Source organism: Cyprinodon tularosa, unplaced genomic scaffold, assembly GCF_016077235.1.
Source record: "Cyprinodon tularosa strain WSP-4 unplaced genomic scaffold, ASM1607723v1 ctg217, whole genome shotgun sequence".
NCBI classification, from domain to species: domain Eukaryota; kingdom Metazoa; phylum Chordata; class Actinopteri; order Cyprinodontiformes; family Cyprinodontidae; genus Cyprinodon; species Cyprinodon tularosa.
Window position 1 is genome coordinate 861,424 of NW_024038809.1, and position 13,681 is coordinate 875,104.

Below are 13,681 nucleotides of genomic sequence, written 5' to 3' on the forward strand. Positions count from 1 at the left end.
AACATTCTAAATGACTTCGTTTCGAGTAAATTCTGGATGCTACCCACTCAGGACACTTGGAATACATTGGACGAGCAGTATGGAGGAATATTGACACGTTTTTTGTGGACTTTTATGGACCTTTCTGCCTCGGGCGCCATAGACCTCCATTATTTGAATGTCAGCAGACAGCAAGAAGCCTCCCAGATCTCCAGATGCATTTGAGATATCAAAAAAGTACTCCAGAGTGTTGTTCAGCATGGGGGTGAGTAGAAAATGAAGGCTAATCATGTTTTGGGTGTACTATTCCTTTAAGTTAAACGTCTAGAAGAGAAGGGGAATACCAGCCTTAAAGGTGGGGTATATGATCCTGGATAAACGGTTCCTGCCAGCTACATTTTTGAAAATACACACCTTCAGCCCACCCCACGAAACCACGCCTCCAAATTACATGAACGCGCCTGCTGTCAGTCGAGAATGTTCGGATGTTCCCGAGAACGAAACAGGCCGAGACCTCGCGAGTGCACGTGACTCGGGATGAGGCGAGAAGCTCATGTCTATTACTAGCTATCCACAACATAACAGGCTAACTTCCATGATGGCGTCGTCTTCTCCTAGTACGGTAAGAGTGTTGAACAATTCAATATGGTCGTAAACAAGTTGTCACGGTTGTCATTTCAAGAAGTATTGATTAGGGTGACCAAACGTCCGTATTTCCCGGGACATATCCGTATTTCACGTCCTGTCCCGGGCGTCCCGGGTTTTTTTTAGAAAGTGAGGAAATGTCCTGATTTCACTGCGCACGACGCTCCGTGTGACGTAATCCCTGAGCCGCGTCAGTGCAGGCAGCCCTGTTCTTAATCAGAGGCTCTATTCAAAACCCCTGGGCTGCATCCTCCAAGGACGCGGTCTACCTAAACTGGACCCTTCGAAGTCCTTGAAAATAAGGAGACCACAAGAGTTCTTCTGTCTGTAAATTCGAACAGGTCCTCCCTTCAGCGGCACTTGGGGGGGGGGGGGGGGGGGGGGGGTGTCACGAGTCTGTGAACGCGCAGGGGGGAGGGGTGGGGAGAGCTCAGAGCTGACGGTTGATGGGCGTGCCAGAAACCAGTAGAAGTAGGGATGATAGTTACTTCTATTGGTTTGCGTTTTCCTCTGACTACGCCCTCTACACTGGACTAAAAGATTTCGTTTTTTTTCCAAACATTCTATCTCAGTTGGCGCAATGGGCTCGTGAGGAGGTTTTCAATCAGTATGGTAAAAACATGCTCCAGAAAACATCACATACCCCACCTTTAACTTGCAGGCCACCAGTGTGTGAAAAAATAATAAAAAGCTCTACTAAATAGTTCCAGATGTGGGCTGAGTCATCTGTGGAGCTCTGAGCTGTGAGGTGGATCTCTGAGGTTAACTTTAGGACTTTGATGCATTAGAGCATAACTGATAAGAGGGGAAGGTGTGTTCTGTTTCGGTGTGGTGTAACCTGGCTGCTCTGCGACAGCTCCCAGCTCCTCCTACCTGCAGAGGGAGGATCCAGAAGAGCTGCCAACTGGTGACAGCGCCTCTGTTCCACTGACACACAGCAGACTCTCACAGGAAGCCGCCCCGTCTAGCCGACATGCCTGCGGTAAGAACCTCTAAAACTGCTCCATCTTTGCCTTAAATCGCAATAAAGCTGCTGTTTGATTGTGTCTGTGTCCTTCCGAGTGTTTAATGGCGGGGGTTGGTGTTTGCTGCTGGGTTGGAGGATTCCACAACATTTTCACAACTTTAAGTTCCATCGCGGAAAATAGAAGAACTTTTTGGTTTATAGCGGCCGGATTGTTGGAGTTTTTAGTGTTTATTAGATTCAGAAGAGCTTAAAAAAGCGTCATCGAGGAGTTTTGTTTCGGGTAAAAACTTTCCAGATGTGTGTGTGTGCGGCCAGGAGCCCCTCCCTGAGAAGGAGCGTCAGCCGCTCCTCGGAGGCCGGCAGTGCGCAGCTCTAATCTTCTGTAACATGTAGCTGCTGTGCTGCATGATGGACTCCTGCTCAGCCATGGCTCGATCCGGGAGCAGGATGGGCGTTAAAGGGAGCGGGGCTGCGCGCAGCGGAGGCCTCACCGAGCAGGACGCATGACGCGGCGCGGCTCCTTCCATCTCAGGGCGCTTTTACATGAATAATGACCATTTAATAGAGGATAAGGGGAGAAAATCGGAGGTACTTTTATTAGAAGGCCTTTCTAACTCTGCTGAAAAGCTCATTTTTACTAAAAACATCTTCTAAGTTGATGGTTTCTCCCTAAAACTTTAAATAAATCAGAAAAAAACAGATTATCTGCTTGTTCTCTGTTTTCATTAAAGGTAAAATAAACTTCCCCTAAAGTCTGCTGTTGAATAAACAGCTGAAAGCTCAGAGGTACCGCGGGTCATTGTTTCAGCAGCAGAGAGCTGCCTTTGGGTGTGGTAGACACTAAAACTAAAGCCTGTCCTCGGCCCAAGCTTAGCCTACATGTGACATGAAAAGACTATTTCAGGAAGAGAAACGGATGAAGATGGACTGAACCAAGCACAGCTTAAAAAAATAAAATTAAGCAAAGATTTTCATTGCTATGGATTCGTTTTACTGGAGCATACAATGTTTTTCCATGTATTCCTGTTTTTCATGAACCTTTAGAATAAAATGGTTAAAGAAATGTTCAGACTGATGCCCAAGATTCTAAGATAAAAAAAAGAAGACAAAGTTTTTACAGATCTTTTCAGAAAGAACGTTGATTTATTTCTGGACTTGCTGATTCTGTTGGTTTGATATTTATACAGAGAGAGGATATCAACCAAATACAAGCCATAAAACAGTCATTGATCTACTGTTTGCATTTTATAGTAATTCTATTTAAATCAATTACGCTTATAGCGCCAATTCACAACACAAATGTCATCTCAAGACACTTTCCAGTTCATCAGATCATCCAGTCAGATTGATTCAGTTTTCTATCTAAGGAAAATCCGTTGATTTCATCGACTCATTGACTCTTCAGCAATCCCTCACACTAAGCATGCTTGTAGCGACAGTAGAGAGGAAAAACTCCTTTTGAACAGGAAGAAACCTCCAGCAGAACCAGGCCCATTGCTTCAATGTTTTCTTTACTCCTGCAGGCAGATTTGCTTAGTCAGAGACTTTCAACTGTCAGGATATGATATTCTCACAGATTAACATCTGAATTAATTTAGAAATGTACTTTATAACGTTTTGTTTTGCCCCCACAGACCAAGACTGGTTAGTTCGGTATAAAGATAGAATGGGAGATTGGTTCAGCTAACCTTAGCTAGGAGCTGGTGGTGCTGAAGACGTTTGGTGTTCTGATATTCCACTCGATAGCAAAGACTTTTCATCCAAGCTAGAGTATAACACAGCAGGTCGTCTGATGTCAACAATAACTAAAGCATTTAGGGTCAGATAAAGGAGAAACTCATTTGTTTAGGCATAACTAACGTTAACATCGACACAATTCTATAATTCTCAGAGGAATGTTGGTGATTTTCGCATCCATCCATCCATCCATCCATCCATCCATCCATCCATCGCCTTTGTCTTCTTTTAGATCAGGTCATGGAAGTACCAGCTCCAGGTCTGAAACCTGTGGTCTTCCTGTTAAAAGGGAGTTTTTGTTTTTCCTCTCCACTGTCACTCCATGCTTAGTGTGAGGGATTGCCTTCGAGTCAATGAGTCAATGCTATCATCTGCTTTTCCTGAGATAGAAAACTTTGAATCAATTTGACGGATGATCCGGTGGTGCCTTGAGATGACGTGTTCTGAATTGGCGATATAGAAATAAACCTTATAGAAACCCAAACATCGTTGCCCCCAGAAATCCTGGGGGGATCCATCCACTGTCAAACTTGACAGGATATATATTGACTGCACTGTTTATGGAATGTAACCCTTGGATCTCATGGAAACAAAATTATTTAATAATCACCTTAGTTGTCCCAACTTATTTCTGTTAATGTAAAGAAAAAAATGTTTTTACAAATATTCATTTTTTCCATATATGTGTAGTCGCAAACTAGGGAAAAGGAGGGGGGGGGGTTAATAACTAAAGTGGGACTTTCTTTCATCAACATCTTTGTTTGGACATTTTCAAGTATGAGATCAGAAGAGCTTGATGGAAATTAAGAAAGTGGTATAAAGAAGAGATGGAAACACATTTGTATAATAAGTTCTGACACAACAAACATTTACATCAATATTGATCAGATTTTTTTCCACCAGCACCCTGAATGCCAGAATTATTATTATATTTCTCTCCTTACAGACCCAGATACCATCCCAAATACTAATACTAATACTAATTTGCCTGATTGCAACATTCATTAAATCCCTCGTTCCATTACTCATCAGGGATCTGCACCTGCTTGCTACCTTTACTTCCTGTTTCTTACAGCCAGGCATAGCATCAACGCATTGCATCACCTGGTTGATTCGCTCCAGTAGATGAAAACTAGAGAAAGCTTACAGTAGCAGCCCTTCAACATGGCCTTTCCCAGTCAGATGGCAGCTGAATGGCAGCAAAATCCCCTCCATCTTCCAGCCACTGACCTTCTCCTGGACGTGCATATTTTTTTACTCTGACTCCACCTTTTTACTGAATTACAGGGTCTAACCAGGAGGTGACGCTTCTCTTTAGATCTAAATGTCCACAAATTATGACAGAATATTTTAGAATGAATTGTTTTGGTGCCTTCAAAACAATAAGAATTCAGTAGTTATCAAAACCAAAAGGTTCAAAAATCAGAGCAGAATCACAGGACACTTATTTATCTGAAGCTATAATAGAATAAAAGCACATCTGCCTTCAGTTTCTGCTTCTCTATGTTCATTCTGCATCTTTCCAGGCTTTCATGAGTGCTCTTCATTCCTCACAACCATCCGTGGCGTGTCATTCGAAACATGCAAAGTTAGATCAAAATTGTTTTCGATCAGATCAATGAGTTGCTTGAGCTGCTGAAATTAAACAGAAGATAGAATTGAGTTATCGCCAATGCAATGGAGATAGGATCCAGGTCTGGCTTCAGTGGTCATGACGCTGCTTTGGAATATGACTAATTGAAAACAAATGACTGAAGTTATCTGTGAGACTAATTGCACAGAATGCAGGCGAACATCAAATTGTGCCGATTTGCCAGGAATGTTTACGGCATTCCAAACAGCTCGTGTGGAATTTCCTCACGTCTCTGTTTCAGTGGTTTCCACCCTTTCTGCCCTGTCTAACATAGCCGGTAAATGATGGAAACAATTGGTAAAGGTCCACAAACATGACAGGATGTTCTGTTTACTCATTTGTTGGTGAAAAATTTTCATAAACCTTTATTTTTATTCACTTTTTTATTAGAGCCTTGTTGTGGCTGCCTTTTGTATGGAAGAGGATTAGGGCCACTGAAAAAAAAAAAGTTAACTGATTTTTAAATTTTATTTCAGTTTAACATGGGGGAAAAAAGTCAGAATTCTGACTTTTTTCTCAGAATTCTGACTGAATTCTGACAATAAAAAAGTCAGAATTCTGAGATTAAAGTCAGAATTCTGAGAAAAAAGTCAGAATTCTGACTTTAATCTGACTTTAATCTGACTTTAACCTCAGAATTCTGACTTTTTTATTGCTAGAATTCAGTCAGAATTCTGACTTTTTTCTCAGAATTCTGACTGAATTCTGGCAATAAAAAAGTCAGAATTCTGAGGTTAAAGTCAGATTAAAGTCAGAATTCTGACTTTTTTCTCAGAATTCTGAGTTTTTCCCCATAATATACTGAAATAAAATTAAAAAAATCTGTTAACTTTTTTCTTTTTTTTTCCAGTGGCCCTAATCCTCTTCCGTACTTTTGCACAGCAAAAGCAAGGGAGAAATAAGTAAAAAAATTTCAGTGTAAGTGTATTTCCAGTTAATTTAAGTAGATAGATAAGATGATCTGCCAAGGGAGTGAGTATTTCTACTCCTAAAGTAAGATAATTATATAATATGCACTTAAAATAAGACAATGCAATTTTTTTCTTATTATAAATGTAAATTGTCTTGTTCCATTGGCAAAGTGACTGACTTTAAAGAAAAAAAATGCACTCATTTTAACATATAATGACTTGGTTAGCTTAACATTTTTAATTGCAGTTTGTAAACTTGATCATTAACTGATTTTAGTGTGAATACTATAATAATAATAGGAGTCAAAGGATATGCGGATAATTTGAAGCGCTGTGGCGTGATGTAATTCCATACTTAAAGAGTGAAGTGAAGAACAGACCCAGCTATTGTATCATTCTGGATTTGTTTCTGTTATTGTTAAAAGTTGGTGATTAATGGACGGTTTTGTCTCTGTTCCTGTTTAGTATTCCGACCTGGAGAAGGCCATTGATACACTGGTCAGCCAGTTCCATTCAGCCTCAGCGGACAACAGTCCAACACTGAAAACAGATGAATTCAAAGGTCTTTTGTCCTCCCAGATGCCTAACCTGACGAAGGTAAAAGCACCCGTAGACTCCACGTGCCTCCCTCTAAGCCCAGTCTGCTGTTGACTCTAGCACCTGGGTGTGGCGACTGGCCTCACCTTACTCAGCTCAAACAAAGGCGGTCAGGAGCCGACTCAGCAGAGCCAGGCAGGCACGCACCAGCAAACAGAAACAAGGAAAACACTGTAACACTCTTTAATCTTCAGTCTTTATCAACAAGCAGGAACTTGACTCATCTTCAGCATATTCTTTGTTGGTTTAATACATTTAAAACACATAAACAGATCCCTTTTATTTGGCTGGTTCTCTTGTTTAATTATTACACACATTATTGTAAATTATGTTTTGGTATTCACAAAACTAGGAAGAGTGTTAATGCAATGCTGTTTCTAAAAGTTAGGATCACAATAGCACTCATGAATAATGGAGTTAACAACCAGAAATCTGACTCATTAATAATTAATTAAAAGGTGGTTGTTGGAAACAATTAAACATCTGGATTATCCCTAAACATCCTGATTGTGAAAGTGGCTTGTTGTTGTTGTTGTTGTTTCATTTTTCAAATAAGGATGCTAACGTTAGCCTGCCTGTATTCCACCAGAAGGACCAATTTCACCAATTAGAGACTAGGGTGACCAGACGTCCTCTTTTTCCCAGACATGTCCTACTCTTCAGACCTAAAAAAATGTCCGGGGCGGATTTCAAAATCGTCCGGGATTTTGATCGACTACAGTGCAGCACGTAGTCGAAACACACCGGGCACTTGAACAGAGCCGTCAGCTCTGGGGCTGGTCCTCCGGTGGACGGGGGTAGGGAGCCAGCGGGGGACGGAGTGATCGAACCTGACCCCGTAACGGTAGCCCGGACACCGGTGGCCCCGTGCTTCTCCTCATCTGCCTTACGGGTCCCCAGCCCCGCTCCTCCAGCTGAGGCTCATGGCTCTCTGCTGAGGTCCAGTCCAGTCAGCGGCCGAGCAGTCCTCACCCCCCCAAACAAAAGTGTCCTCCTTTTCAGAAACCCAAATCTGGTCACCCTATCGGGGGCTCACCTGCAGGCAGTCAGGAAGTTCTAGTGTATTTTTTTTTTCCAGCTTTTTATTCCTTTTATAGAACAGCAACAAAATAAACTCTCTGCATTTAGCCCATCCATTTGGGGAGCATTGGGCGGCCATTGCACAGCGCCCTGGGGGAGCAGTCTGGGGTTAAGGGTCTTGCTCAGGGACCCAGAGTGGCAGTCTGTGGGAGTGGGGCTCAAACTCAGAACCTCAGGATTCCAAGATCTATGCAAAACCACCTGGCCATATTCCCCCTGCTACTTTTAGCTATTGTGTAAATGAAAAAGTCAGATTCTTCTGCATGCCCTCGTGTGAAAAAGATAGGGCTATAAAAATGGGTCAACGTGAACTTTATTTAAGTTTCTTTTCATCTAAAACGATTAAACACCAATTCTAAGAAAATATTAGGATTTTAAAGTTTAATATTGAGTTATCACCATTTAGCCGATGTTTTTGACCTTTTTCAGTCTAACTGAAATATAAGACAGTTAAAATATAATATATTACAAACACTGAGACATAATAGCCCTTTATGGTTGGATGTTGCACACACTGATACGGTTAACATTGTTTGATTGATGCACTGCATACTTACCACTATCATAAGTCATACTTAAGTTTTTAAAAGTCATCTACCTGTAAACATCTTAACTCATTAAAATAGTTTTATTTTATTTTTTTATAATTGTTGGTGTAATTAAGAAGTACTTTTGTTAACTGCTGATTTTAATTGGTATAATTGATATTGTATACAGAAGAGGAGAGAGAAAATTTTAACTGTTCCAGAAAGTTCAGCAAAATTGGACACTTCTTAAAAAGATTTAGTCTATAAATGATAAATGTGATAACTATTTAGAGAAAGGAAAAAAAAACATTTCATTTTCCTTTCCCACACCTCCTCAGTTGCTAAGCAACAACAGGAAATGTTAAGCTAATAGGAAAAAACTACAATTCCCAGTAGTTATGTGAGTGTTTGAGGTCATGTGACTTCCTGCTTTGTGTGTTAAATGCCAGAGACATTTCCTGTTTGGATGACCACTGAAACACTTTGTTCCCTTGATTTGATTCCACTTGTTTTAAATATATATATATATATTATTTTTTTAAGTTTGCTGCTAACTGGATTTCTGAAACAAAAAAAACTTAATTGTAAACAAAAGCAGTTTGTTATAGCAAATATCAAACGGTGTATCTCAAAACTTCAAAATACGTCTGTTAGTTCGTAACAAGGGTCTGCAACATGCGGCTCCAGGGCCACATGTGGACCCTCTACAGGGGCTCCTAAAAATGATAAAGGGCCAAATCATGGTTCTAAATATAGTTTATTAACAAATATTATTCTTACCAGCAGGTTTTTAGAAAAACATTTTAATTTAAGTTTCACCATAGAATTCTATCCAAAAATAAAAATGTGTTTTTAGATCTATATTTCTTGTCAAATTCACTTGTAAACTAACATCCTATAGAACAAAATCTAAAATCAATGCTTCATCTTTATGAAAATTTAACATTTTTGTCTCTCTTTTAAAAATGAGCTGTTGTTAAAATGGCACCAGATTTACCATTTTACATCTTTAACAAAAAACAAAAAAAAGTTGTTTAATTTAGAGGTCATTCTATTTTTGCGGCTCTAAATGACTTTTATTTAGCTGGACTTACAGAGGCTCTAAAATACAGGAGCTTATTTAGCTCCAGTATACATTACAGATCATTAATCAATGCATCAACCACTCAGATCTACTCTGCAGAAAACAGAAGCAAACATGGAAAAGTTCTCATCTGCCCTTCTGGGCGGGACACATTTTAAGGGCAACACATTTCAAGCTATGAAAATGCTTAGAAAACAATGTTTCACAGCTGACAATGAAAATGTAACAGTTTAGCAGTTATAATTAGGCCTACACATTTTAAGAAAGATAAATTATAATTTCATGTTATCATCAACTATAGGAGCCCAAGAAATGCTGAATTTTTTTTTTTTATTTTACTTTATTTTTTTTTTTTTTCTAAAAACTAAATATTCTTAAACAGAAAATTCAATTCATCCATTTTATCAATTTTCTGCTCAGCTCATTCTCCACTAATCTGGAATAAATTCCCAGAAAGAAACCCTCCGTTTTTTAAAATCCAGATTGAAAACATATTTGTTTAAAATGGCTTTTTTCTTTGCTATCTAAATTTCATTAGTTACATTTTCCCTCCAACTTTCCTTTTTTTTCTGCTGACAGCAGATGCAGCACTTAGTGTTGTACTGAAATGTGTTTTATAAATGAATTAGCCTTGCCTCGATGGGATGTAAACAGGTTTTATTTTCTAAGATGCTGTGCGAGAAACGCTTAAGGATTAGTAATGGAGTCAGCATTACCCACCAAGTATTCCTTAATGCTTATTTCTAACTCTAAGAGGAGTTGAATGAATAACTAGAAAAGTCCTCTGAGAACACAGGCCACAGCCAAGCAGCACATTTCGCCCTAAATTGTGAATTAGATCTATAACTAAAAACTTTCTATGATCGGCATCTCTGGTAAAAAAAAAAAAAAAAAAAAGTTCTTAAAATACATTAGTAAGTTTTCAACCGATCCTGCTAACAAACCAACAACGTTCCCTTTTCTTGTGTTTTGGTCTTCAGTAAAATTACTCCAGACTTTTTGAGTCTGATACTGAGGCTGTGTGGGGGGACTGCTTGTTTCGCCAAATTTCCCAAACTCACAATGTTAGAGAATCTTTCAAACAATACCTGTATCTAGATTAGAATCATCGGCAACATTTAATTCATTGTTCATTGGCACGAGAAACGCCTCTGATTAGAATTTCATTAAATTATGTCCATAAGTTGAAAAGCACAAAACACACAAACTCTATGAAAACATAACCTCGGAGGAGGAGGTAATCGGAAAACTTGATGAAAAGTAGAAACTTCTTGCAAAGACTTCAGGAAGACCCAGAAGTTGCAAAGAAATTTGGTCCAAAGGACAAAATGGGTAGCAGACTAAAGGCCTGGTTATCCTCCCGCAGCAGTGTGTAGCAGTTAGCTTGTTACAGGTATGACGCAGACATTTTTGATTTATGCTCAATATTGAAACGTGGTCTGCACTATGTTACTCCAAGCCATACTGCAAAAGCGAAAAAAATCAGAAACTAGCTGTGGTTCTAGATACTGCCGAGGCCGTGAGGAAATGGGGGCAAGTTTTTGCGACAACAGGGGGACATGAGGGCCAAAAAGAGCAGGGATCCAGGTGGAAAAAGGGTCCCAGCGTTCTCGCGCACCTCGCTCTTCTGGCTGGTCCATCTTCACCAGTCGTTTTCCACAATCGCGGTCATACAAACAAAACAAGCCGCTAAGGTAGCAAACAGGAAATATGCATAGAGTAAAGCGGATGTAAGACTGACCAATCACAGGACTCCTGTCTGCGGTCACCTATAATTTGGGAGAGGTGCGGCAGAGTGTCAGGGGGGGGCGGGGACGTCTCTGCGTTCACTGCGACACCTACGCAGATTACCTAGTTTCGAAGTATAAATCAGCCTTAAGCCTCCATGCACACTAGGGGTGGAACGGTTCACAAAATCCACGATTCGGTTCGGTTCACGGTTTCTGGTCACGGTTTTCGGTTCGGTTCGTTGTTTGTTGATTGTTACACCGAAATCCCATAAAAATTAATGAAAAAATCCCAAAAAATAATGAATTGTAATTATTTTTAATGAAATGCGGAAACCCTGGATCATTTCCGCATGTTTTGCTGCTTTGAATTTAATCATCTGGCGCATGCTCTCTACCATCTCCAAGGAACTCAGAGCGGAGCGGACGGGAGCCACAGTGGAGGCTGTAGGCTTTGCTTTGAGCAGGCGGTCTGGAGCGCAGTGGGGCAAGGCGCTGATGGAGTATGAGGGATTTCGGGGTTAGCATGACTTGTTGGTCATGTTGCTGTTAGCATAAACAAAACGTGTTGCACAATGCTTGCACACTGTTGCACTTTTATGCTCAACTTTCTTTCCGCCGTCATCGTAGGTCACTCTAAATGCAAAGTGGTCCCATACAGCAGACCTATAAAATGCTGCTGGCGCGTCTTCCAACTCCTGTTCTTTCCCACTCGCCATACCCACACAATTCTCCACAACAACTGATTTTTTTCTGCTACACCCGGCTACGCTGCTTCGCTTCTTCTTCTTCTTGTTTACTACTGGTGGTTGGCTTTGGTCGCAGTACCGCCACCTTCTGCTCTGGAGTGTAAACGCTTCACCTATGAGAAAACGGAGCTGCGCATGAACCGAACGCAACACACGCGAACCGAACCGAGACAGTCGAACCGAACGGTTCGGACGGTTTTCACAAACCGTTCCATCCCTAATTCACACTAAAGGGTGGGTTATACTCCCGCAGCAGTGTGTTGCAGTTAGCGTGTCGCAGATATGATGCAGATATTTTTGATTTATGCTCAATGTTGAAGCGTGGTCTGCGCTGTTATTCCAGGCCACAATGCAAAAGGGACAAACAGTGGAGTGTTTGTTGGTTTTTGCTGTACAGTTTGGATTAATCACCCTTCTCATTTTTTTTTCTGTGCACACAGGGGGTCAACACAGACCAAGGAATGGGAGATATTCTGAGAAAGATGGGTGTGGGAGATGGCGAAGGCATCTCTTTCAAACACTTCTGGAGCTTAATTGAGTCAGTAGCCTCTGACCAGCATGGTATCCTCAGTCGGGCGGGTTCATCATGCAGCTGCATTCTCCTGTGAAGGGCAGGCTTTCAGCTTGTTAACAAGTTCTCAGCCTGGAGTTCAACAAATGTTTCCAACTTTCATATTTACATTTTAAGGATAGGAAATGTCTGATGTTATTTCCAATGCCACCCATTGTTTTTTAACCCTTATCGTAGAAGAGGTTAGGTATATAAATCGTGTAATCTTTATCTGCCAATGATTTCATCTCTGTCACTGTCATGGGAAATAAATCACAACTTCTGAGAGTAAATACAACTGGAAAATGTACTGATTCTACATGGAATGAAATAATATCTCATTAACTCCCAGATTTTTCTTCTGCCGAAGCTGAAATTTTGCTTGAGATTTCCTTTGACAGATAAAACAGTTTTTTTTAAATAAACAAACCTAATAGAAAAAAAAAAAATCTTTAATGTGTATTTTTTTTATCACAAATGTTTGATGTCCAACCACACAAATAGAGACCTTTCTTCTTTGCTCAAAAATAAACATTTTAGTTTCACCCCCTGGTAAATGTCTCCTCATTCATTGCCTTTGTTTGTATTTAATGAGTGAATGAATTCTCTGCCGTTCAATCAGTACATTTGATCATTTCTTCAGTAGAGTTGATTGTTTCAGGCCTTTCTGTATCATTACCAGAGTCTGTTCCTCACCGGCAGGTAATCAGTGTACATGTTCAGACGAGATGTCTGCGGTAAGCAGAAGAGAGGCTTGGTTCTGTTGTAACTGAATATAGACCCAGAATGATGTCACAGTTTAAATTCAGGATTATGAAATGATGGTGGTGAGGTTAAAATGACTGTGGTTGAACAAGGAAACCAGCAGAGGCCTTCTCTACAGCCACACCCTATTCTTGCACTGCTAAAAAATTGAAATCTAAGTTATTTTATTCTTATGTTATTTTAAGGGTAAAAATTATTCCTTATTTACCTACTTAAAGTTAAATACACTTATGTGAATACATTGTTTGCAGTTTGTGAAAGGGTGGCATTTTTTTTATTCCAACACAAGATTCTGTTCATGCGACAAAACAAAAGACCAGAGTTTATAGGAAATATTTTAACATAGACCATCAAAGGAAAAGTCTAGTCAGCAAGGAATGATCAATGGATCATTATTTATACCTAAAATTAATACATTTGCTTTGATTTAATGAATTTAGCATTGATCAGTAAAAAATAAAATAATCCGTGATTCTGGGAGCGGCCATTTTAGCCCAAATATAGTAGCCCCTCCCTCCTGCCATCCTCCAGCAGTGACGTCACGGTGCGGTAAGCCTAGCGCCATTCTCCCCGCTTTCCAAGCTAAATCAATGGGAACTACTAGACACATCTGCAATCAACAACAATTATTGAAGATTTCCAGAGGACTTCATCATTGAAATTCACCAGAGCTATAGTGAAACTGACAATGCCCACGTGCATGGCAGCTGGATGCTGGAATACATCGGGT

General features: G+C 40.3%; 1 protein-coding gene across 1 annotated transcript; it reads left to right on the forward strand.

Annotated features, from left to right (window-relative positions):
- Nucleotides 1-1,449: 1,449 nt before the first annotated feature.
- Nucleotides 1,450-12,622, forward strand: s100v2 (S100 calcium binding protein V2). The gene is made up of 3 exons (XM_038285888.1): nt 1,450-1,606; nt 6,338-6,469; nt 12,077-12,622. The coding sequence occupies exons 1-3, from the start codon at nt 1,598-1,600 to the stop codon at nt 12,242-12,244; spliced, it is 309 nt and encodes a 102-aa protein (XP_038141816.1). The 5' UTR covers nt 1,450-1,597; the 3' UTR covers nt 12,245-12,622.
- The last annotated feature ends 1,059 nt before the right edge of the window (nt 12,623-13,681 follow it).